Here is a 26,838-nt window from a genome sequence, read left to right as displayed (position 1 = left end):
GCTCAATTAAATTATACTAATCAGCAATCTAATTGCTCATTAATCCTCTATTAATTCACTAACACTTGATGAATTAATTTATTACAACTTTTGCATAAGGTTAGCCATCAATCGAATTGATGATTAAGCCCTTGAGTGATTCTCAATCATTGATCAGCCACATGATCAGTTAGAAACTTCTTTTGAGTATGATCTCATATGTTCGAATCTAAATTGATAGTACAGGAATAACTTTCTGAACCAATCGATATAACTATCTAGCAATGGTGATCCGACATCCGAATAGGTCGAATGAAGGTGAAGCAATAATCAAAAATCTTTTGGCGTATGGTTATCATATAATTTATTCCTTTGACTCTAATACTCGAAGATGATCTAGGATTTAACTGTCAATCCTAGATAAGTTATCCACATTGTATTTCAATCTTTTTCAAATCCATCATATGGATTATCTAGATCCAAATTTTGCTAAATTGAAATACATTGATACATTAACTTCTACTAATTCAGAGGGATCAATCCCATCTTGACTCATGCACCGACTTGACAAGTACTTGACTACACCTAGAAATTTTCTATCATTGAATTAGAAACTCAGTTAGTCTGACACCAAAGTACAGTGAGTTGCTTGCAAGTCACCATGGTGATCTCAGGTCAAAGGGACACTTATACCTATACCCTTCATGAGTTACCTTTGATAGTAGAGTGCTCTACAGTTGGTCACATTCTGTGATGATGTACTCCTATATCTCACCTACATACCATATCAGTGTCTCCACACTATTTAGTTATAAGGATAACCAATGCATATAGCACACAATGACCTACACTTGATATCGCTATCGTCTTACTAATAGCGTATCATTTGGTCACGAACCAATTTAAGGACTATGAGATAAATCTTCTTTTATCGATCAAAGTAGTCCTAAGGACTTCATCACAACATAAGAGTTCGTTAGAAGATGTAATCTTGTGATGAAAAAGATCAAATAACTTTTATTATTGATCAATTTATATACACTTATAATTAGTACAATCGTCAAATGATTGACTTTAGAACATATTTTCTAATACACAGTCTGTTTAGCATACAAGCTGCCCCCATTGCCTCGATCGACTTATTTCCTCAAAGTACACAATAGCTATTCACCCCGAATGAATAGGTTCAGCGTAATTGACTCCCCTGATCTCGCAGGAGCGATTAAGGGCTAGATTATCTCACCTACAATGGCATGTCCAATGGTCCTGTAATCTCGGATCATGCGATCTCATAGCTGTACAACCAACTATTCGATAACCTTCTATATAAACAACTGGAGCTCCGAGGATCGAAGGTAAGCCAATCAATTCCTTTCAGAGAAGTGGTTGTTGTTCATTGTTCTCTATCTTTCTAACTTGGGCGTTGGATGATCCTCATCGGAGCCACAACCTTCGGTTTGGATTTATTTTACAAGTTATTTCTACATCGACAATCCTGTACAAGGCTCAATCCACCATGCATCATGTGTCTAAGGTTTTTTTTTTTTTGCTTCGGCAAGCCAAAGCCGTAGAGATGGACCGGAACAAGGCCTTTCTCCCGCTTGTCCGAACAGTCCGCCAACAATGGAGATGTGGGAAACGAGAGAGATAGATAGAGAGAGCGTGCGCTGAGATGTGGCCGAAGTCAAATCAAAAAATTGATAGAGGTATCACGGTTGGTGGCCAGCAGAGATCGGGACTCGGATGGTACTTCCCATCATCGGGGGTGGTGGGTATTGGTAGAGAAGGCGGCAATGGTGGCTGCTACAGAGGCGGATGAGGGGTGATAAGGGGTTGGAGGGGATGGCCGATGGAGGAGGAAGTGTTAGGGACAAGGACGACAGGGAAAGATGAGAAGGGGGAAGGATAGGTGTCGTTGAATGTTGGGTTGGTCACATCTACTGTCTGATCGATGGGAGCGATCGTGGTGGCCTCGATCGCCATGCCTGTTGAGGAAAAGAAGGATCAGATTCGCTTAGACAATCATGGCGGCCTCGATCATCGTGCCTATCGAGGAGGAGAAGGATGGATGCACTGACCAGGACCACTCGACTACGGGAGAGGCAGCTACGACGTCCGCGATGATGGAGGAGAGCTTGACCTCCTTGAAGTCAATAGCCGAGATCCGAATGCCGGCATCGTCGAGGGTGTGCTCCACAGTAGAGGCAGGATGGGTGTTGGCAATGATGTCGCAGAGGAGGCGGATCTTTGGGTCTTTCACCTCCGATGGGGGTTGGCGGCAGCGGCCCCGCTGACTGCAAGGGGAGAGTGGGCATTGGACACTTGCTGGGATCAGAGAGAGGGTGGACATCGTCGGCGGGTTGCATCCCATGCATCGCATGGGGGTTAGAAGCTAGTGAAATTTTAATTCCACTAAATACAAATGATTTGGTACGATGGGGTGTTTAGAGTACTCCAAAATGCTTCTGGAGGCACTTTACATTCACGAAAACAATGCTTGAATTTCCTCACATTCATGACTATTTAATTCCCATATATGTATGAATACGAAAGATGAAGAGATAATCAAGACTCTATTCCAACGGAAAAACCCATCAAAATAAAAGAAAGAAACATGAAGCATCCAATAATCAAAGAGACAATCAACTCTCAATGGTGGCTTCTCTTTATTATGGCAAGAGACTGAAGCCATTACCGATGATAATAGCTAAGGGCAGAATAATAAGTTTGCATCAAGCTAAGAATGAGGAGGACAGCAATGGCCACCACCCAGATGGTCATCCATGGATTGGAGAAATAATTGAGCTTTAGATCAGCATACCACCTATGTCGTTTCTTATGATATCTATTCACGTCATCAATTAGACTTTTTAAATATATGGGGCTAACTTTGGCCCTCGGACACAACTTGCTGAAGAAAGAGGCCGCATCCTTGCTGGTGGGTAGCCTGTTCAACAAGATCCCTCGCCTTTCAAGCAGACCCACGTCACGTTCTTTGTTTATGAGGCAGTTCATGAATGCTGCATAGGTTGTGACATGACGTTCGATGAGGGGGTGATAACACTGCTCAAAGGTGATGAGATTATGGAGAATCGCTTGGCTGCCATCATTAATTTCCAGGAACGGGATCTTCATCACCCCGTTGCGGAAACTTATCTCCAAGATGCTGCCTGATTGTTTCTTGAACTTCACTGCAGACCGATCCTGGAGCTCTGTCGCGCTAGGGACAATAGTTGGAGTGCGGAAAACGTAGTTTATTATGTTCTGTTTGGCTACGTTTATAGGCTCGAACCTAGAAGGTTCGAACCTAGCAGGATGCAAGGACAAGAGAAATAGGTGCAACAAATGGAGGACTTGCTCAGGGAGGATCGGGGGATCCAAATCCGAGATCATACCGGTCTGATCAAGGGATCGGAGGGCATAATGAATGAAAGTGCCAGTGTAAGGCTCCGCGAATGTCCCGGCAAAATTCCTGAATTCTTGTTTCCCGCCGATCCCATTGCATAGTTGGACTAAGACGAAGAAAGGGATCTGGTTCTCGAGCATCAGCAAGTCAAGCATGATTTGGTCTGATGGCCATTCCGGGTCGAACGTAAGGGAATCCATGGCTTTGAAAGCCATAAAAATGAAGCAGCCATCGAGCAGCAACATCTCTAAAAAGCTTCGGCTGTCCATGGACATGTCTTCTGAGTAGTAGCTGCGAGCCTCTTGCTCCCTCGACGTCATGTCAAGGAGCCATTTTTGGAGGTCGAGTGAATGCTGGGAGATGAAGTAATTCACGCACCACATCTTGACGTCATCCTTAATCAGCAGCACGGAATTGCCTCTGTGGTAGGGGCCGATGGCGACCACCTTCGGCTGGAAATGCTCGGGGCTGTGTTCCCGGAAGCTTGTGGGGACCCTGAAGATGCTGGGATTGGCGGTCGATTCTTCCCTTGTCCGCTCCTGATTCTCCCAAGGTGGCATCATTCGACGGGCGCATTGTCGGCATTTCCTCTGAATGCCTTCAATCCATGCGGTCTCTGATTTGTCACGGTTCCCTGCGGCATTTGAGCTGTCAACCTTGGAATTTCCTCTGGCCATCTTGGGCGAGGAAGGTCCTCCACGTCTCCCGTCCATCAAATGCTTCCAAACGAACACGGAGAGAGAGAGACAGTGGGCACTTGTCCTTTCGTTGATCTTGCAATAATTGTTGATAGAGGACAGGCTGTAGTAATGGTAGATATATAGGTTCACATCTGTTGTTGGGCTGATCCAACTAATAGTTTCTCCATGTAAAAGATTAGCACTCAACCTGCCTCTTTCACAGCTATCAAAAATTTAAGACTCCTCGAGAAGCGTACCCAATATTTTGCCCAAACTTCCACCCCTTGTGCCTTGGAACTTTCCCATCCCTGAAACACCCCTACCCAGATCAACCCGACCGTTGACCTATGCGCGTCAATTTCTCGATGCAAGGCCATGTGGGAAGTAAGCAAACTATTGTAAATGTTACAGCTGTGGGAAGCACGCAAAGCCAGCTGTCTAGTGAACGTTCCGTGGCCAGAGCATGTTCGAGCCTGCACACCATCCTTGTCTTCTCTTTCAGCTCGCCTTCAATAAAAAAGCAGAATCCCCACGTGTCGTTTCATCATTTGTTAAAGTGATGTTTTGGTGTTTTCAATTATAGCTGTTAAAAGGTAGTCCTTTTATTAAAAAGGCTAGGTGGAGTCAGTTTACAAGTGGCAGAGTGCCGGAGGGTCAGTGGTCAGGCTGCGTTCTGCGAGGCTATCACGGGACGGCTGATTGTTCTACGCGTGCGTCTCTAACCCCGCACCGGTTTTTAAAATTAATAATTAAAGGAGGATGGGTAAAAAATGACAAAAAAAAGTTGAAATACTCGTTGGGTGGACCACCCCGTGTTCAAACCGAACTCGGTAGAACTAAATTTGGCTAGGCCCAAATGCTTCTAAAGAGCTACCGAAGCAGTGGGTGCTTGTCCTTTTTTTGATCTAGTGAAAATTGCTGAATGCTGGACAGGTTATAGTAACGGAAGATACATGAGCACAAGGAGTACCCATCCCTCCGTATAGATGGACTAATACGGAGATCTGTCGTGGGCCATCAATAAATTATTAGTTGGATCGGATCTGTTTTTGGCCTGATCTAACTAATAATTTTCCCATCTGAACAAGCAGGAACGTATTAATCAATTAATACTGGTAATCATGGCCACTTGCTGCCTATTTTTTTATATCGTCCTCTTTTATGCAAAGCTTGAAGGTTTCGTGTAAAAGACCAACAGTCAATCTAAGGTTAAAACTAGAAATGGATCGAATTGATCCGTGATCCAATCCATATAGATTTAATCTGAATCATTTTAAAAAATTTATAGATCCAAATCAATTTCTAAAATTTATTCATTTTATCTTTCGAATCGAGTTTGAATTTACTAAATTTTAACCTGATCCAATCCGATTCGATCTATAGAGCCTTTTGGATTAATTTGGATTTTGAAATAAATGATCTAACCTGATCTGATCCGAATCTAATAAAAAACTCAAATCAACCAAATACAAGATCCGGCCATTGTTACTTTTTTTGGTTTCATTATCCTCTGTTTATTGAAGTTCAAAGCTCTATTCCTTATTTCAATTCTAGAGAGCCTTTATTTTTGAACCATTTTAACAGTGACCATTATGTGTGTTCCATTGGTGCTTTGAGATTTGTGTTCGGATCTTTCTCATGTGATCGCTAGCAATCGGCCTGGGTGCAGCGATCGGCGGCACTAGAGGGGATGGTAAGCTGGCCCAAGCACAAAAAACTCACAAGGGGGGATCGGCCGGCTTCGGGATGGAAACAAACGCTGCAAGGGTGCACTATTTGGGACTTTCCAAAATCGATGCCGAAGTACGTGGAGGAGCTCGTTTGGTGATTCTCAGAGGTAGCTGAGCTCCCAAAGGAGGAGGTTAGGGTGGATATGGAGGGTTAGGTGGCCTCGATGATGGTGGCAAGAAGTCTCAACCGAAAAATGGCGATGGAGGTGGTGGTCTGAAAATTTCGGCAGCATGCAAGCCTTAAGGGGGAGGTGGCATGCTACAATCTGGAGCAGGGCTACCTTATGTTCCGATTCATGGAGGCCAGGGAGAAGGATGCAGTTCTTAGCCGGCCTTGGGTGGTCGCCAGTCAGGTGCTGGCGGTGGAACCATGGCGGCCACGATTCTCCCCAATGGAGGGAGCAATTTGCTTTGTCTTGGTTTGGATCCGACTGTTGTGACTCCTAGTGGAGCTCTGGGGTAGGCAACGATTCGAAGTATTCTTAGTTTGGCCAGCAAACTGACGGTGGTGGATGACTAAATAGTGGAGTGGAGATGGCTGAGGTTCACTCAGGCTTGTGTCCGGCTCGATCTCTCCCAACCATTTGTTATGATATCATTTGCTCTGATACCATTTATTGTGGATCCGGTACCATCCGTTACAGCAGAAAAAAAGAAGAAATAAAATAAAACAGGAACACACAATCAAATACGTTGAATAGCTCAAGTGCTACTTCCACAGGGCATGCAAGCTTCACTATGAAAGAGAAAATAAGTACAAGAGAAAATCCTCACACTCTTAGCTCTCTGTACACAAACTTCTATCAAATAGAAGCTACCCTCACAAAAACTCTCTCAAATCTCTCTAGGAGAACCTCTCATAGACCTGCCAGTACCAGGATCCTCGATGCCTCTGGATGCTTCCTGTGAAGTAAACCGCTATCTCATGCCTCTGTAGCTGCTCTACCTGATGCTCTACCTACATCTGCTCTGTTCGCTCTCGGCACTTGCCAAACTCCTCTTGATGGCTGCCAAGGCCTCCCTCTCGACTTCTCTCCTTTTCTCCTTAGGTCGTTAGGCCTTCTTATAGGCCCCAAATCCTAAGCAACATCAGAATCTCACTTTTGATCAAACTCCAGAAGCTCAGCTGCTATTTAATCCATGCCGCAATCCATCTCAACCATCAGATCGCACATCCCAGCACCTCTGCACGTCCTTGAACTCCTCTAATCAAGATAGGATTGCTCTAGACTGTTGGATCTGAGCTGGATCGACCGCAGGCCGTTGGATCATGCCTCGATCCATAGAAATTCTTGTGAGCCACAAGAAACCCCTAGCAATGCCCCTCGGTCCATGGTGAACCATGTGAAACACATTGGGAAACGCTGCCGATCCATGCCTCGCACATGGACCACAAGAGGTCGCATGGGCCGTGCCTATGCACTCTCGCTTGGGCCGGGCCTTGCCCGCGCGTGCGCCCACAGCAGCCTACGCACTCCCGCACATGCCTGGGCTGGCCCGCACGTCTGTGCACTGCTGGGCCATGCTCGCGCATGCCTGGGCTGATTCCACATGCTGCTAGGCCGTGCTCGTGGGCCTGGACCCCTGCTAGCCTTCGGGCCTCGTTTCCTTCCTTCTGGCCTGTGTGCTGTGAGCCTTGCTGGTCCGCATGCTGCATTCTCCACTACTTTATGTCTTTGGGCTTCTCGCGATGTGCTCTTCGAGCTGAGCTTCTCCACATCTGAATTTTTACTCTTGTGAGTCAAATTTGAGGCATTTTTCCCAACACCATTAAGGCCAGGGGTGCTGATCAATAGACCAGAGGTTCCCAGTGGCAGAGGTTCGTTAATGAAAACCTCGGTGGCATCTACCTTTGGTGCGGTCAGTTCCATTCCACAGAGCATGTCCGATAGGTAGGGAAGAGATGAGTTTGATGGTCGATCTCTGCTCAAAGAATGTGGTCCGAGCTGGAGGAGAGGAGGTTGGAGCGAACAGTGGGCCGCGCATGGGGCCTTGGCTTCTTGCCATCCAACACTAGCTACTCGGGTCGAAGATGATGGGAGATGCAGGGAAGATTGGGGCCGAGTCAGCTCAGGCCCCTAGATAAGATCCCCAGCTGAGCTGACTCGAGAAGGAGCCAACTCAACAGGCTCAAATCGAGTAAAACCCATCGCTAGATCCAACAGCTGGATCAAACCAACTAAGATCGCATGACAGCGATCGCCCCTCCAACCCAGACCCAGATAAATAGTTGGATCGAAGGCAGGGGCAGCATGGATATCCATGCAAAGGGCATGAGTTTTGGGGTGGGTTTGAACCAGGGCATGGCCTGGCCCACCAATAGGTTCGACTTATTGGCACCAGGCTGTGATGAGGGTGGAAGCCCACGCACAGGCGATGGGCCTGCTGGACTGCGGGCCAGTGGGGCGATCATGAGGGGAGTAGGCTCAAGCAAGCCCAAGCATGCCTGACCTAGTGACTTTCATATGGGCCGGACACCTGTGAAGCCCAGTGGGTGGGAGAAGGGGCCTAGTGGACCCATAAAGGGTCCTACAAAGTTGAATAGGACCAAGGACAAGGCCCCAACTTGTCTGGAGGTCCGGATAGATTTGTTTGCTACCTTTAGAGGCCCTAGGGTCTTTATTTTCTCTATCGGGGTTCCAGAAGAAGGAGAAGTGGCCACAATTCAGGTTGATGCAGTGGTGGTTGACCTTGAGGCCCCAATGGTGATAGGTCACGTTGAGCAAGAGCTAGCTAGCGCCCGTGTTGGAGGGCAGCATGGTGCAATTGGAGCTCATGTCGGAAGGCTTGGTCATGGATCATGGAGAGACAATGGTCAGACTGAGGCAAGCCATCCGAGGGAGGAGGGGCATCCATCATCAATGAACTCGATGGTAGTTGGGCCAGAGGCTGATAATCAGATTAAAGGGGGTATTGGTGTGGATCCCCTCTTCCACCAACTGCCCCAATGAGGTTGCTGATCTAGAATACCTAGAGGTGGGAAAGTTCTCATTCTGGATGATGTTCAGAAGACTTATCTAGTAGCACTATCCGAATATCTGTGTCCTGCTTGAGACCCATTTGTCAGGGATAAGCCTTGCTTGGGCTAGAAAATGGATACTGCCGACATGGAACACCTACAATGTGGAGTCCAAGGATTTGTTTGGAGGGATCATGGTACTATAGCACCATAGCTTGGTTAGGATGGATGCATTTCACAGGTTCAAGCAGTAGGCAGCATTAATCATTTTGGATCATACTAGAGGCCCTTGGCTTCTATTAGGAGTGTATGTGAGCATTGAGTACAGGAAGTAGAGGGTTCTCTAGTCTGAGATGTCCAGGTTGGTGGCATGGAGTTTGCTTTCTCTTATCGCCAAGGACTTCAACTATATTGTGGGATCCCATGAGAAAATGGATGGGTGATAGTATTCAGATAGCGTTGACTCTAGAGAGTTTAGAGATTTTATTGGTGACTTGGGCCTTATTGATTTTGGCTATATCAGATCTAGATTCACTTAGTGCAACAACCGTCTTGGGGCTATCAGGGTTTGGGAGAGGATTGACTGGATGCTTGCCATAGCCAATTGGTTCTAGTAGTTCTCTGGGCATCAAGTGCAGCACCTCCGAAGGATCGCTTCAGACCACTACTCACTTCTCATCACCACTGATAGCCTGTGCTTGCTTAGGGCTCTATGCAAGTTTGAAAAGTTCTAGACTTTCTATCCGAGGTCATGGGATCTGATTAGGAAGATTTAAATAATGATGGTTTGTGGTGATGTAAGATATTGGATGATCAAGAGGCTTGAGTTGGCTAGGCATAGGTGAAGAAAAAATTAGCTTTTTTCTTGTAGGATCTTCCAGATCTAATGAGATTTGGGATGAAATATTTTTTTAAAAAAAATTATCCTACAATATTTCAGATCTAAGATCTATTAGATCTGATTCTTATTATCTGATATTTAATCTAAAATTAAATCTAAAACTTGAGGATTAGAGGAATACCTCTAGGGTAACTAGATTACCCTGTAGATGATCGCAGCAACGCCCGAGGTTCTCAAATAGCCACGCAGTCGTCTGGCCTCTACCGATATCCACTCGAGTAGGATCTGGATCATCTTCTCCTTACGAATCTTTGCTCCAAAAATTAGATCTGGATCTGATCTAGAAGATCTTCAAAAGATCTTCTGAAGCTGGAGCAACAACTTCTCGATAAATTCCTGCAGCCTTCTGATCAGGGAGCCACCATACCTTGGACAAGCACCAGATGGACGTCCAACTTCTTGGACATGAAGAGGGGAGAGAGAAGACCAGAGGGGATATGGAGAAGTGGAGGGATATCAAGCTTTTCTTGAGGATTGAGCAGATTCTCACAACCCTAGGTGCAAACAGGGTTTAAATAGACCCTGCTGCGCCATGCAGTGCCACATCATTCGACCAATCAAAAAATTTTAATTAATTCTGAAAAAATTTTGATTGGTAGAGTGATGTCATCTGATCATATCAGATAAGAACTCCACCAAATCCTCCTACTGTTGGTGCCAACACTGGATAAATACAGTGAGATTGGCGCCCAACAGTTTGAGTCGATCAAGGCATAGAGTCCTCATCTCATGGGACTCTATCCTTATCCACTTGGGGCGCATGCCCAATCTAATCTTGACACCCACTTTGAGGCTTAATTTAGCAGGTGGACACTCCACAAAAACTCTCCAATGATCTCTTGCCAAGTGGCCTTCAGTTTAAGATCCATAAGTCAACGTTTGACCGATGTTCTAAAATAAAAATGGTAGGTGACAGAAATTGACAGGTGTTATCTTAAATTCATCTCATGAATTAAGACAATTTTTTTTTGAGCTAGATTGGCTCCAGTCAGACTGAGAGAAACCTTTTCAAGATTCTCTAGGTGAGTCAAATCACATTTGGCTCAATCGAGATGAAAAAGATTACACGAGTGAAAAGTTAGGCTCAATCGTGTGCTAGCACGATTTTCTTGAACCTAATTGGATCTAATCCAAATCAATCGAACTGGACTAGCTCAATTGATGACATCCAGACCCTAACTCTTATTTGTGTGACCCAGTTAGATTCATTTTCATATGGTAATGAGACATGTCGTAATCTCATCATCGATATCATCGAAACTCTTTTCAATAGATCAGAACTCTTCTGATTCAGATAATTAGAATGATCAATCATCAAGATCATTCTAATTGCTCTCAAAATTCATTAGTGACACCTAACAGTATATGGTGGCAACCTATCAGAAATGAAGACGAACCTCTCAGTGCAGCTACTTGTGTGATTGAGTTCCTCTATCATGAGTCCCGACTGAATTAGGGTTAAGGTGAACTCGTCAAACCCAACATCAGTCATATGAATCAATCGATCGATCCGAGTCCGATGTGAAATCCCAATGAAAAACTCTTTTCTATTATTTCATTCTGTCATGGCCATGGACTTAAGGACTCGATCTTTCGATCATCATATGACTACTCCTCTCATCTATCGAGGTTGATAGATCCCATCTTGGTGCAATCTGGTTCCTACAATGAATATGCTACAGCCAACATACACCTCAGGATTTCAAATGGCTAGGAGACCGAGTTATGATGTAGTCAAACTATAACACACTCAAGATAAACTGTCGATGCACCTTAGGTCAAAGAACTAGACACACAACTGTAGCATCGAGCTAGTCATTGACGAGAAGGTAGACTTCCTTATGACTGCTCGAGGTAGTCATGCTCAGTACTCTTATTCTCAATGAATACCTGTACTCTCACTCCAGTATCTCCATACCGTAGACTCAAGACTCATTTATCCTAAGAAAGCAATCGTACATCAACCTTCCGAATCGATCACCATCCTTGTGATGATCCTATGGTCAGGAGCTGTTTATGAGTTAGTTATGTAAATTCATACCTTAAATTTTTAACTCTTAAAAATATGAATTAACATTTCTACTAACTCAAAGGATGTATCACAGATATAATGTACACAATGTGATAGTAGAATAACCCTTTTATTTATTTATAGTCAAAATTATAATTTTGCCCTTATATTTGTATAGGAATGTGTCAGCCAATCTGGCATCTAGGGCACACATCTAACAATAGGCTTATTTGGTGGAACTATCTTGAGGTTGGCGATATCTTTAGACAAATCTGGGAGATGGAGGCAGATATTGTAGATATTCAGAAGAGAGAGGATCAAGATGGGAGACTCCAGGAGCCTGACCTATGAAAGCTTCGTTATAAGCTCTCTGTGCACCTCTTTTTGCTAAGATAGTAGGAGATGCTATAGAGGAAAAAGTCTAAGGTACAGTGGATTAAGGAGGGCGATCGCAATACTAGATTCCTCCATCAATCAATAATGATCCAGAGGTCTACCAATCGTATAAGGCAGCTTAGGGAGAGCGATGGTAGATGATGGAGGATCAGGATGAAATTAGGGATCAAATTCTTTAGTTCTTTAGATCATGCTGGACCACTCTCTCGGGCAAGGATGCCCCCCTTTAGGGGTTCCTACTAGTATACAACATTATTGATGAGGAGAACGTGGTCTTGACTCATCCTATGTCTATTGAGGAGGTATGGGGAGCCCTTTAATCTCTCGAGGAGGACAAAGCCCTGGGGTCAAATGATTTTTCCCCTCTCTTTTTCCATCAATACTGGACTATCATTGGTGGAGAGGTGGTACAATTAGTTTTTGAGTCCACAGGTACTCCTACAGAGTGAAAGAAGATACTGATCACCCTCATCCCAAAGAGATCTGATGCATCGGCCATAGGGTACTTCAAAGTAATCAGCCTTTACACCACTCTCTATAAAGTGTGTGCAAGGATCTTGATTAGATGACTGAAGCTGACTATCTCTCACCTGATTAGCTCGAAATAGGGTGTCCTTGTCAGTGGCTGTTGCATCACTGATAATATTCTGCTATCCTAAGAATTTATACATGATCTACGACATGCTTTCATATACAGAAGCTTGATGGCGATCAAGTTGGATATGGAGCAGGCCTATGACCATGTGAGTTAGTGATTTTTACATCGGACACTGTATGAATTTGGCTTCCAGGATAGATAGGTGGACTAGATTATGGATTGTGTCGAGGCCCAGAGCTTTACCATCTTGATTAATGGTGTCTCAATGGACTTCTTCCACTCGACGGATGGACTTTGCCAAAGGTGTCCTCTCTCTTCCTATCTATTTATTTATGCACTGATGATTTGTCTCGTGTGTTAGATGTGTGCCCTAGATGCCAGATCGGCTGACACATTCCTGTACAGATCTAAGAGTAAATTTATAATTTTGACTATAAATGAATAAAATGGTTATTCTTCTATTACATTGTGTACATTGTGTCTGTGATACATCCTTTGAGTTAGTGGGAATGTAAATTTATATTTTCAAGAGTTAAAAATTTAAGGCATGAATTTACATAACTAACTCATAAACAGCTCCTGACCATAGGATCATCACAAGGATGGTGATCGATCCGAAAGGTTGGTGTACGATCACTTTCTTAGGGTAGATGTGTCTTGAGTCTACGATATAGAGACACTGGAGCGAGAGTACAGATATTCGTTGAGAATAAGAGTACTGAGCGTGACCACTTCGAGCAGTCATAAGGAAGTCTATCTTTTCATCGATGACTAGCTCGATGCTGCAGTTGTGTGTCTAGTTCTTTGATCTGAGGTGCATCGACAGTTCACCTTGAGTGTGTTATAGTTTGACTACACCATAACTCGGTCTTCTAGCTATTCGAAACCCTAAGATTTATGTTGGCTGTAGCATATTCATTGTAGGAACTAGGTCGCACCAAGATGGGATCTATCAACCTCGGTAGATGAGAGGAGTAGTCCTATGATAATTGAAAGATTGAGTCCTTAAGCCCATGGCCATGGCAGAGTGAAATAATAAAAAAGAATTTTTCATTAAGATTTCACATCGGACTCGGATCGATCGATTAATTCATATGACTGATGTTGGGTTTGACGAGTTCACCTTAACCCTAATTCAGTCGGGACTCATGATAGTGAAACTCAATCACACAGGTAACTACACCGAGAGGTTCGTCTTCAGTTCTGATGGATTGTCACCACATACTGTTAGGTATCACTGATGAATTTTGAGAGCAATTAGAAAGATATTAATGATCAATCATTCTAATTGTCTGAATCAGAAGAGTTCTGGTCCATCGAAAGGAGTTTCGATGATGTCGATGATGAGATCATGACATGTCTCATTACCATATGAAATTGAACCTAACTAAGTCACACAAACAAGGGTTAGGGTCTGGATGTCATCAATTGGGCTAACTCAATTGATTTGAATAAGATCTAATTAGGTTCAAGAAAATCGTGCTAGCATACGATTGAGCCTAACTTTCTCCTCGTGTAATCTTTTCTATCTCTACTGAGCCAAATATGATTTGACTCATTCAGAGAACCTTAAGAAAGTTTCTCTCAGTCTAAATGAAAATTGTCTAGCTCAGAAAAAGCTTATCTTAATTCATGAGATAAATTTAAGATAACACCTGCTAATTTCTAGCACCTGCCAATTTCATTTTAGGACATCTATCAAAAGTTGACATATGGGTCTTAAACTGAAGAGGGCTTATTGAAAGATTTTTATGAAGTGTCCACATGCCAAAACCCAATTGAATTGGGTGCCATAATCAGATTATGGCATGAGCCCAATTGGATTTAAGTGGGCGCCCCAAATGGATAAGAACCAAAGAGTCCTAATAAACATGGACTCTTTGGTGCCACCTTGTTTGAGCTTATCCATTGTTGGTGCCAACTTAGGAGAGAGAGTGGAGTTCTTATATGATATGATCAGATGATATCACTCCACTAATTATAATTTTTTCAAAATTTATTAAAATTTTTTGATTGGTTGAATGATGTGGCACTGCGCAGCATACAGGGTCTATATAAACCCTGCTGCACCTAGGGTTTCGGGAATGAATTGTTTTATACACAAAACCCAATATCTGCCACCTCCTACCCTCTTCTCCACATCCTCCCTGATATTCTTCCTCCCCTTTTCAAATCCAAAGAGTTGGACATTCATCTGGTAAAGATCCAAGGTGTGGTGACGCCTGGAACAGAAGGCTGCAGGACATCTTCGACAAGCTGCTGCTCCAACTTCAGAAGGAGTTTTGAAGTACTTTCAAATCAGATAAAGATCTGATTTTTGGAGCATAGATTTGTGAGGAGAAGATATTCTAGATCCTATCTGAGTGGATACTGGTAGAGACCAGGTACTTGTGTGGCTACATCAGAATCTCGGGCTGTGCAGAGATCATCTACAGGGTAATCAGATTACCCTTGAGGTACTTCTTCTTTCATCATAGATTTAGATTTAATTTTAAATTTTAAATATTAGATAATAAAATTAGATCTAAATAATTAGATCTAAAATATATAGAATAAATTTTTTAAAAATTATTTCATCCCAGATTTGATGAAATCTGGAAGATCCTACACGGAGAAAACGTTTCTCCTCCTTCAAGTGGTATCAGAGCCAGGTTATTAGCTTTATTTCAGATCTATTTTAGATCTGATTTTAATTTTAATTTATCTGATATTAAAAGATTTCAGATTTTATATCAGATATGATAAGATCTGAAATTAAAATATTTAAAATTAAATCTAAAAAGATCTAACATGCATAAGATGCATGACTAGACTATGATTAATTGAATCCATGAATAGTCTTAAGTTTTATATTTTAATAAGATTAAAAGATAAATTAAATATAATTTATTTTTTATTTTTTTTATATTATAATTATTATAATCAGATCAAAAAATAAAAAATAAAATTTTAATTATTTCATAAAATTGATCTGTTGCATGCCTAGACTAGTTGTAGAATTGTTCTAGTAACTTGTCTAGAATAATTTTTATTTTGAATAGTTCAATTTAAATTTTATTTTTTAGATATTACATGTGATGTATCAGATCTAAAAGTATGTTAATTAGATTGATTTTTGATACATGAGATGTATGCAAAGCATGTATTAGTTAGATCTTAAATTGTATATGTGATATGTTAATTTAGATCTAACTAGTTTTGTAGTTGAATTTATATTTCTGATTAAGATGTTCCTCATGGCCGTCCGGTCATAAGAACAAAGTAGAGTTTTAAGATCCTCTCTTTTCATTCAATGGGGTGTTCATATGACGTGTAGGGGTGCTACGCGTTCATCCTTAATCAGAAATCAAAACTTACTTTTCTGCAAAACCCTAGGGTGCTACGCGTTCATCCTTAATCAGAAATCAAAACTTACTTTTCTGCAAAACCCTAGATCCTGAAACCCTAAGATTTATTTTACATGCTTTGTTTATGAACCCAAACTTAATTAATGAATTAAGCTTATGAAATTAAGTTAGATCTAAAATTGAGAATTTCAGATCTAAGATATTTTCATAAAATTGGGTTCGGGCTTGGGTAGCTCAATTAGGTCTAGCGGTTGATTAAACCGAATCAAGAGTTGGTTAGGTGGGATCATGAAAGCTAATAATTGACCAGCCTAATAGGATTAAGTCTGGATCAAGGTCGAATCACATTTAGATGTGACTCGATCAAGTTAAGACCTAATTTGGCTTAGTGGTTAGAGCCTGGATTGTAGGCTAACCCAATTAGTTCTGGTTCGATAATTTGATGTCTAAGATAAGTTGGGCAGATGCGACCAACTGATTTTTAATTGAGAGCTACTCGACTCGAATGCATTCTTGTCGAGTTAATGGCATATCCCTCCCACCGATCTCACTTACCTGACCATATGTGTCGACTCAGTTCTGATTAGAGGTGGCTAACAATTCGAGCTAACCCATGCCACTAGGTTAGTCATAATTGTTATGACTATGCCAAATCAAGTTTAATGAGACCTAAATAAATCTTTCTAAGAAAATATTAAGTCTAGATCTTCCACCATTGTGGATATGCGGGCCCTTCCCGGGGTTGATTGTTCTCGACTGGTTACAGTGGCTCAGTTGCACCGGAAAGACGCAACCATGTCCATTAGGCATTGGATGCTACGGATTAGAGGATGGGTTGGGCTCAATATTTTGGATACGGTGAGGGATCCAATCAAAAATCTACTTCGTGCAAATGGTGGGTTTGACTTAACTAAGGATTGGAGCAATATCCCGGACACGGTGGGCTTCATGAATTAGAGACCAAGTTTTGGGTGCACCATGATTAGAAAATCATTAGACAAGAGTTGTCCACTCATCGGTTGACCCATCACCAATAACTGTTAGGTGAGGTGGTGAGCCAGTCGGTGAGACCGCACCACCCACTAAAAATCACTGATCACAGAGATTTTCACATCTTTACCAAAGGAGTGTAGGGATCTGAAAAAATAGTGAGAGCTTAATTTATCTAAAAATAAAAATTCTAAATAAATTGGTTGAGTCTGATTATAAAATCTAACTAGAAACTTTTGACTCTCTACAGGAAATATGTCTGCCTCAAACCCCCTAATCAAAATTCTAGACAACCATAGACTGACTGGACCCAATTTCAAGGACTGGTTAAGGAACTATAAAATTATTTTAGATTTTAAAAAATTGACTCATGTCTTGGATCAGGACCCACCAGCCATACCAGCACATCTGACTGCTGAACAGAGAGCGTCTCTGAAAAAGTGGACGGATGATGATAACAAAGCAAGGTACTCATGTTGGGTGCAATGTCTGATGACTTACAGCGCCAACATGAGAATATTTTGATTACCCACCAAATGTTGGCTCACCTACAAGAGTTGTTTGGTGAACAGAGTCATACGGCCAAGTATCAAGTCTGTCAAAGACTTTTTAAGGCCAAGACGCGTGATGGACAGTCAGTCCAAAATCATTGTTTGACAATGATCAAGGATCTTGAGGAGCTTGAGAAGCTCGATATCATCTTAGACAAAAATTTTCAGATTGATGTGATCCTTCAGTCCTTGTCCGATGCATATGGTAAGTTCATCATAAACTTTTATATGCATAAGATGCAGTGTACCTTGGCCGAGTTAATGAACATGCTGGTTACAGTTGAGCTTTCTATGAAGGGTTCAAAAGGCTCAGTTCTTACTATAGAGCGGACTTCTTCCAAGAGAAAATTTTTGGAAAGAAAAAGAAGTCTGCGAAGAAGTAGAAGGTGGATGGGAAGAAGAGGAAGCAGAACTATCCTCAGTACCTGGCCACCCTAAAGAATAAGAAGGATGGTCCTTCTGGAGGTATGCTCATTTTAGAATCTAATCTTACGATTTTTTCTCCATCCAGTTGGATACTTGATTCTGATTCTAGTGCTCATTTGTGTACTTCTATGCAGGATCTTGAGGAGAGCAGGAGACTGAAGGATGGAGAGATGATCCTACGCATCGAGAACGGAGCAAGAGTTACTGCTGTGGCCGTGAGAACCTATCCTCTGTGATTACCGTTAGGATTAGATTTAGTTTTAGGAGACTGTTATTATGTGCCTGCAGCAAGCAGGAATTTGATTTCTGTTTCATGTTTAGCACAAGAAGGCTATGTGATTAGCTTTCATAAGGATCATTGTAATATTTTTTATGAAAATAATAAAGTTGCAGATGGTTTTCTTATTAACGATCTCTATCAGCTACATATTGATGTATCTGTATTTAATATTGAGTAAAATGTGAATGCTATAGGAATTAAAAGGCCTAGAGATAGTCTAAATGATAAGTATCTGTGGCACCTAAGGCTAGGTCATATAGCGAAAGACAGGGTTAACAAATTGAAGAAATTCAGGCTATTGAGTCTGTTGACTTTCGAGTCATATCCAGTTTGTGAATCATGCCTTCAAGGCTAAATGACCAAGCTTCCTTTTGTGGGACATGGGGAAAGGGCCACAGACCTACTTGCCCTAGTACATACGGATGTGTGTGGCCTATTTGATGTGCCGACTAGAGGCAACTACATCTACTTCATTATCTTTACCGATGATATGTCTAGGTACAGATATGTGTTTCTAATGAAATACAAGTCTGAAGCTTTTGAAAGGTTCAAAAAATTCAGACATGAGGTAGAAAAACAAACAGAAAAGCCCATTAAGGTTCTTCGATCAGATCGAGGAGGTGAATACCTTAGTTGGGAGTTCTTAGACTATCTTAAGGACAATGGCATAGTCTCTCAATGGACACCACCTGGAATGCCTCAACTCAACGGGGTTTCAGAACGGAGAAATCGGACCCTATTAGATATGGTCCATTCTATGATGAGCTTCACAGACCTCCCTGAGTTTCTTTGGAGATATTGTCTCATGACAGTAATTTATGTATTGAATAGGGTTTTCTCTAAAATCGTTCCTACCACACCATATGAGATATGGCATGGTAAGAAGCCAAGTCTGAATCATCTCAGAATTTGGGGTTGTCCAGCTCATGTCAAGAGACAGCAGGCGGACAAGTTAGAGTTCAGATCTTTTAGAGCTCGATTCATAGGATATCCTAAAGAGTCATTAGGATACTATTTCTATACTTTGGAAGACCACAATGTGATTGTGAGTTGAAATGCTATTTTTCTTGAAAAATAGTTTATTCAAGATGGTGGCATCGGAAGAATAGTTAAGCTCAAGGAGAATGTCTTCTAAGAGCAACGAGCTCAAGAACCTAAGGAACCTAATCAATCAAAATCAGTCCTAACACAACCTCTTCCACCTTGTAGATCGACTAGAATTTTCATCCTCCTGAAAGATACTTAGGTACCATACAAGAGGAAGTAGAAAAAATATTCCTCATGGGAAATGGGGCTCATGGTGATGACCCCAAGATCTATGACGAGGCGATATCAGATATCGACTCTAAGAAATGGTTAGAGGCAATGAGATCAAAAATTGACTCGATGCACTCAAACCAAGTCTGGACCTTGGTAGATCCACCTGAAGGTATTGTACCTATTGGATGTAAATGGATCTTCAAGAGAAAGATAGGTGCAGATGGAAATATGGGGACATTCAAGGCTAGGCTCGTAGTGAAAGGTTATAGTCAGCGCGAAGGCATTGACTATCAGGATATCTTTTCACCCGTAGCCATGCTAAAATTTATCTACACATTGCTTGCTATTGTAGCCTATTTCAATTATAAAATATGACAGATGGACATGAAAATGACGTTCTTAAATGGACATCTTGAGAAAGATATCTATATGGAACAGCCGTTTGATTTCACATCCAGTGATGATGATCACAAGATCTACAAGCTGCAAAGATCCATTTATGGACTTAAGCAAGTATCTCGGAGTTGGAATACTCGTTTCAATGATGTCATCAAAATGTTTGGTTTCATCAAGAATGAGGAGGAACCATGTGTGTTCAAAAAGGTCAGTGGGAGCGCAGTTGTCTTCCTCGTATTGTACGTAGATAACATCCTTCTAATTGAAAATTGTTGGAGCACGATCCCGGCTCCTCCCACGGACCTTGGGTGCAGCGGAACCAGCAACGAACAAATCTGGAGACTTCTGGACTCGATTGAAGGCCCTTGACAAAATCAGCCTGGTTGCTGTCTTCTTCATCAGCCTTTCGTTCCAGATGAAGAATGCCTTTAAGATCTCCTCTAAAAAATCCAAGATCTGGTACACAACTAGATCAGGCCTGGACCGAGGTCTTTCAATTTATAGATCTTGAATCAGGATATTCTAGTTAGGAAAGAAGATAGATAGAAACAGACCTTGCAGATCTGTCCTGCTGCAGCCTTTCTTGTAGATCTGTTGATGGAGATCTCACCCGCGCCTCAAGCATCCTCAGATCAACTCCAGATCTGAGAGAAACTTGTACCAATCTCTTCTCAAGAGATTTCAGATCTTGGACCTGATGTTTGGATGACTGCAAGAGAGGGAGGAGAGAGAGAGTTGGCGGCACAAAGGGGGAGGGGGTAGCGCCTCCCCTTGCTTCTCTTGCCTTTTTGGGACCTGGCGGCAAGAAACCCTAGGGTTTCTTGCTTTTGGGGCATGGAGAATAGCTAGAGAGAGAGGAAGAAGAGAGAGAGAGACTTGAGAGAAAGAGTTTTGTATTCCTTGGCTTAATCAAACCTATACAGTGCATGTATATATAAACACAGGGTCAAATGACCTAAACCCAAAACTCTCTTGACCAACTCTATGGGAGATTAGGTTAACCCAAGCTCATGTACACCCATGACCCGACCTAATCTCACCTATCCTAGACTCAGACCTGGCCCATAAAGAGTTGGTCCCTTGAGGCCCACATAACCTAGACCTTAAGAATCTGAAAGGCCCACTGCCTTTCAACCTAGGGCCCAACTAGCCCTAGAGCCTCCATGAAGCCCTCATGAATGATGGACCTTGGCCTTAGCCTTGGTCCCCTGAGCCTTGGACACACCACCTGGATCACAACAATCTCCACCTTGGTGTCCCAAGGCCTCAACCAGCTCCACTCTGTCTATCAGCCGAATCAGCTCAACACATCTCTGAAAGCTGTCCCATGGAGGTACCTTCGTAAATGCATCAGCTGGGTTCTCCTTGGTGTGTACCTTTACCAGCTCCATCTCGCCATCCTCCACAAGCTCCCTGATCTGATGATATCGAATGTCGATGTGCTTTGTCCTTGCATGATAGACTGAGTTCTGTGCTAATAGAAGTACACTCTGGCTGTCACAGTGCACTATAATGGCCTCCTGAGTAAGGCCCATCTCCGTCAACAAATCCTTCAGCCAAATTGCCTCCTTAACTGCTTCTGTCAGCCCGATGTACTCCACCTCTGTAGTGGATAGGGCTGTGATAGGCTGCAGACTCGATGTCCAAGAAATAGGACCTCCATACAGGCTAAAGATGAAGTCTGTCGTAGACCTCCGGGTATCTACATCTCTACCGAAGTCTGCATCTACATAGCCGTAAATCAGCCCCTGAGCCTCCCTGGACATGTCAGAGTATCCCACTGCACCTTCTAGCTGTCCGTAGCAGATGCCAACTCCAACTAAACCCGTCAGGTATCTGAATATCCACTTCAGAGCTCTCCAGTGCTTCCTGCCAGGCTGTGCTATGAACCTGCTAACCTGATTCACTGCATGAGCGATGTCTGGCCTACAACAGACCATCGCATACATCAAGCTCCCAACTCCTGAAGCATAAGGGACCATCTCCATCTCCTGAGCCTCCACCTTAGTCTGTGGTGCCATGGTCTTTGAGAGTCTGAAGTGACCGGCAAGTGGCAGCTTCGTCGATTTTGCTCTCTTCATCCCGAACCTCTCTAAGACAATCTGTATGTAGCCCCCCTGAGATAGATGCAGCACCCTCCGGGCTCGGTCTCTGAAAATCTCCATGCCTAGGATCTTTCTTGCAGGACCCAAATCCTTCATCTCAAACTCTCGAGATAAGGATGCCTTCAGATCCTGCACAACCTTCCTACTCTTGCATGCTATAAGCATGTCATCCACATACAAGAGTAGGAACGCCCTAGAACCATCCTCAAGAGACTGAACATAATCACAGGGATCAAACTCGCACCTGAAAAGTCCAATGCTGCGCACATAGGAGTCGAACCGCTTGTACCATTGCCTCGGCGACTGCTTCAGCCCGTACAGCGACTTCTGCAACAAACAAACCTTTCCCTCTGATCCTAGATCCCTGAAATCGGGTGGCTGCTCCATGTAAATCCTCTCCTCCAAATGCCCATGGAGGAATGCCGTCTTGACATCCATCTGCTCCAGCTCTAAATCCTGAGCTGCTACAATGCTCAGCAACACTCTAATGGAAGTATGTCTGACGACGGGAGAGAAGACCTCGCTGAAGTCGATGCCTTCCTTCTGGGAGTATCCCTTGGCCACTAACCTCGCCTTGAATCTGATACCTCCCTGCTCTGAAGGCCCTTCCTTGCGACTGTAGATCCATTTGCAGCCAATGAACCTCTTCCCCTGTGGCAACTGCACCAATCGTCACGTCTGGTTCTGGTGGAGAGACTACATCTCCTCGGACATCGCCTGAACCCACCGCTCTCTGTCCTGGCTCTCAATAGCCTCCTGATATGTATATGGGTCTCCATTCGCTGTCACCAGGACATATGACAGCATCTCCTCGAAGCCATATTGGTCCGATTGCCTGATGGTCCTCTTGGGCTTGTATAGGGCAACATCGATATCAGTCCTCGGTCCAGCTCGCTCCTGCTGGACCTCTTCACCTCGATCATCTGTCCGAGTCCTCTCCACCTGTGGGGACACCTTAGGTAGATTCTCCACCTGAATGTCATGTCCTCCCATAGTACCTGCAAGAGATAAAATCAAAAAGGTAAGCTGTCCAGCAGCGCCCTGCTAGACCTCCTCCTACTCCTGCTGCTCCTCCATGCCTGCTCACCTCCATAGGACTGACTCCTCATCAAAAATCATATCCCGACTAATGACGACCTTCTTTTCCAAGGGATCCCACAGCCTGTATCCCTTAACTCCTCGCAGATAGCTTAGAAACACCATCTTGCGTGATCTGACGTCTAGCTTGCTCCGCTCACCAGCTCCAATGTGCACATAGGCCGTGCACCCAAATACCCGTAGATGGCCCAGCCCAACTGTCCTCCCAGACCACACCTCCTCTGAAAGCCTGCCATCCAACCTGGTGTGAGGTGATCGATTGACCAAGTAACCCGCTGCGTCAACTGTGTCAATCCAGAACGCCTTTGGAAGCCCTGCCTGCAGCCTCATGCATCATGCCTTTTCCAGAAGTGTTCTGTTCATCCTTTCGGCCACCCCATTCTGCTGTGGAGTCTCCTTAACTGAGAAGTGTCTCCTAATCTCACACTCCTCACAGTAGTCCTGGAACTCTCTGCTGGTGTACTCTCCGCCATTGTCTGACCTCAGACACTTCACGCTTCTCCCCTGCTCCTTCTCCACCTCAACTCTCCAGATCTTGAACTTGGTGAAGACTTCTGACTTCTCTCTCATGAAGTAAATCCAGAGTTTTCTTGAGAAATCATCAATCAGGGTCATGAAGTATCTGGCCCCATTCCTAGCTGAAACTGGGGCTGGTCCCCACACATCCGTGTGTACTAACTCCAGAGGGGCTGCACTGCAGGTTGTACTGATGTTGAACTGAACTCTCCTCTGCTTTTCCATCTGGCAAGGCTCACAGATCTCCCCTGTAGCACCATCCTCCAGATCAGAGATGAGTCCTCTCCTGCTCAACTTCCTCAGCCCCTTGTCACCCATGTGGCCTAGGCGGTAGTGCCACATCCTGTAAGCCCCCTGCTGGTCCTGTGCTGCAGCTGCTGCATTAGACTCTCCGGTCATCACAGATCCCTCCATGCGATAGAGATTATTGTCCAACCTCCTGCCTCTCATCACTACCATAGCTCCATTGGAGATGTTCAGTACTCCGCTTCTAGCCCTACTGCTAAAGCTGTATCCACTGCGCTCCAAGTAGCCTAGTGACACCAGATTCTTTTCCAGCTCCAGGATGTGCTTTACATTTATCAATATCCTCACAATCCCATCAAACATCCTCACCCTAGCTGTCCCTATCCCAGCCACTTTGCAAGGATGATTGTCGCCTAGAGTCACTGATTCCTCATCTGTCTTGGTGTATGTCGCAAACCAAGACCTGTGTGGTGTGTAGTGATGTGAGCACGCAGAGTCTAGTGTCCACTCCTCTGTGTAATGCCTGTGACCATCTGATACCACAAGTAGATCATCCTCCACCTGCTGCCCAGCAACTGCACTCACTGATTTTGAGCCACTTCTTTCACCCTTCTTGCTCTTCCATAGTGGACATTCTCGCTTGAAGTGTCCGAACTCGTTGCACTTGAAGCATTTCATCTCTTTCTTTTCCTTCCTGGACTTGGACCGCCCCCTGGACTTGCTTCTGCCTCTGCCTCTACCTGTCCTCTCCTCTACTGCCAAACCCTCCTGGGGAGCCCGATCTCTGGTCAACTTTTTCCTTTGCTCATTAGACCTCAGCACCGAGACCATGTCCTCATATTCCAGAGTCTCCTTGCCGTAGAGCAGTGTAGTCACCAAAGAGTCATATGATCCTGACAGCGAACACAAAAGCAACAGGGACTTGTCCTCCTCATCCAGCTTCATCCTGATATTCATCAACTCCATGCACAACTGGTCGAACCTCTGAATGTGGCCAATCATATCAGATCCCTCCTGCATCCGAAGACTGTACAACCTCTTCTTCAGCATCAGCTTGTTGCACATATTCTTCCCCATATACATGGTATGCAACTTCGACCAAAGGCCCTTCGGGGTCTTTTCTTCCAGCACCGAATACAACGCTGCATCTGCCAAACATCCTCTGATCACCAAGCATGCTTTCTTCTCCAACGATGCCCACTGTCTATCTGTCATTCTCTCAGGCTTCTCATCCAAAGCCTGATCCAGATTTGCTTGCACCAGAAGATCCTCGACCCAAATTTTTCACATGAAAAAATTTTTCTTGCCATCAAACTTCTCAAAATCGACCTTCATATTGCTGCCCATGATTGGATCCAAGCCAAACAAGTAATATAAAATCAAGAAGTGTAGAATATACCTTGATGGTACCTTACTAAAAATTTTCAGCACTTGGGATCTTTAACTTCTCATGCTTGGAACCGCTTCCTCACCATCGTGGCTCTGATACCAACTATTGAAGCATGATCCTGGCTCCTCCCACAGACCTTGGGTGTAGCAGAACCAGCAACGAACAAATCTGGAGACTTCTGGACTCGATTGAAGGCCCTTGATGAAATCAGCCTGGTTGCTATCTTCTTCGTCAGCCTTTCGTTCCAGATGAAGAACACCTTTAAGATCACCTCTAAAAAATCCAAGATCTGGTACCCAACTAGATCAGGCCTGGATCGAGGTCTTTCAATTTATAGATCTCGAATCAGGGTATTCTAGATAGGGAAGAAGATAGATAGAAACAAACCTTGCAGATCTGTCCTGCTGCAGCCTTTCTTATAGATCTGTTGATGGAGATCTCATCCGTGCCTCAAGCATCCTCAGATCAACTCTAGATCTAAGAGAAACTTGTACCAATCTCTTCTAAAGAAATTTCAGGTCCTAGACCTGATGTTTGGGTGACTACAAGAGAGGGAGGAGAGAGAGAGTTGGCGGCACAAAGGGGGAGGGGGTAGCGCCTCCCCTTGCTTCTCCTGCCTTTTTGGGACCTGGCGGCAAGAAACCCTAGGGTTTCTTGCTCTTGGGGCATGGAGAATAGCTGGAGAGAGAGGGAGAAGAGAGAGAGAGACTTGGGAGAAAGAGTTTTGTATTCTTTGACTTAATCAAACCTATACAGTGCATGTATATATAAACACAGGGTCAAGTGACCCAAACCCAAAACTCCCTTGACCAACTCTATGGGAGATTAGGTTAATCCAAGCCCATGTACACCCATGACTTGACCTAATCTCATCTATCCTGGGCCCAGACCTGGCCCATAAAGAGTTGGTCTCTTGAGGCCCACATAACCTAGACCTCAAGAACCCAAAAGGCCCACAGCCTTTCAACCTAGGCCCCAACTAGCCCTAGAGTCTCCATGAAGCCCTCATGAATGATGGACCTTGGCCTTAGCCTTGGTCCCCTGGGCCTTGGGCACACCACCTGGATCACAATAAGAATGACATTCCCATGTTGACCTTAGTCAAAGTATGGTTGTCTAAGGAGTTCTCTATGAAAGATCTAGGAGAGGTATCCTTTATAATGGGTATTAAGGTCTATAGAGATAGACCAAATAGGATGCTGAGACTTTCACAGAAGATGTACATAGAGGAGGTGCTAAAAAGATTTAGCATGAAAAACTTCAAAAGAAGTTTATTACCTTTTAGACATGGCATTCATCTCTCCAAGAAGATGTGCCCTAGCACACCTGAGGAGATTGAATGCATGAGCAAGATCCCTTATGTTTCAGTAATAGGGAGCCTCATATATGCCATGCTATGTACACGACCTAATATAGCCCATATTGTGAGTATCACAAATAGATATCAGTCAAATCCAGGCGAAGAGCACTGGACTTCTGTGAAATGTATCCTTAAGTACTTGAGAAGGACTAAGGATATGTTTCTAGTCTTTGAAAATGGAGAACTCTAGATTCAGGGATATACAGACTCAGA

At 43.7% G+C, this 26,838-nt stretch overlaps 1 protein-coding gene across 1 annotated transcript; it reads right to left on the bottom strand.

The window, feature by feature from the left end:
• Positions 1-2,670: 2,670 nt before the first annotated feature.
• On the bottom strand, positions 2,671-4,062 carry LOC105034326 (UPF0481 protein At3g47200). The gene has a single exon (XM_010909434.4). It carries the CDS (start codon positions 4,060-4,062, stop codon positions 2,671-2,673), a length of 1,392 nt encoding a protein of 463 aa, XP_010907736.3.
• Positions 4,063-26,838: the final 22,776 nt, after the last annotated feature.

The sequence above is a fragment of the Elaeis guineensis genome, chromosome 15, assembly GCF_000442705.2.
Source record: "Elaeis guineensis isolate ETL-2024a chromosome 15, EG11, whole genome shotgun sequence".
Classification (NCBI taxonomy): Eukaryota; Viridiplantae; Streptophyta; class Magnoliopsida; order Arecales; family Arecaceae; genus Elaeis; species Elaeis guineensis.
Note: the sequence above shows the minus strand (reverse complement) of the source record. Positions and strands in the feature narration are given on the sequence as shown.

Excerpts from the sequence above, each read along its gene's own strand:
- LOC105034326 (XM_010909434.4), bottom strand. The coding sequence starts at position 4,062 with ATGGCCAGAGGAAATTCCAAGGTTGACAGCTCAAATGCCGCAGGGAAC.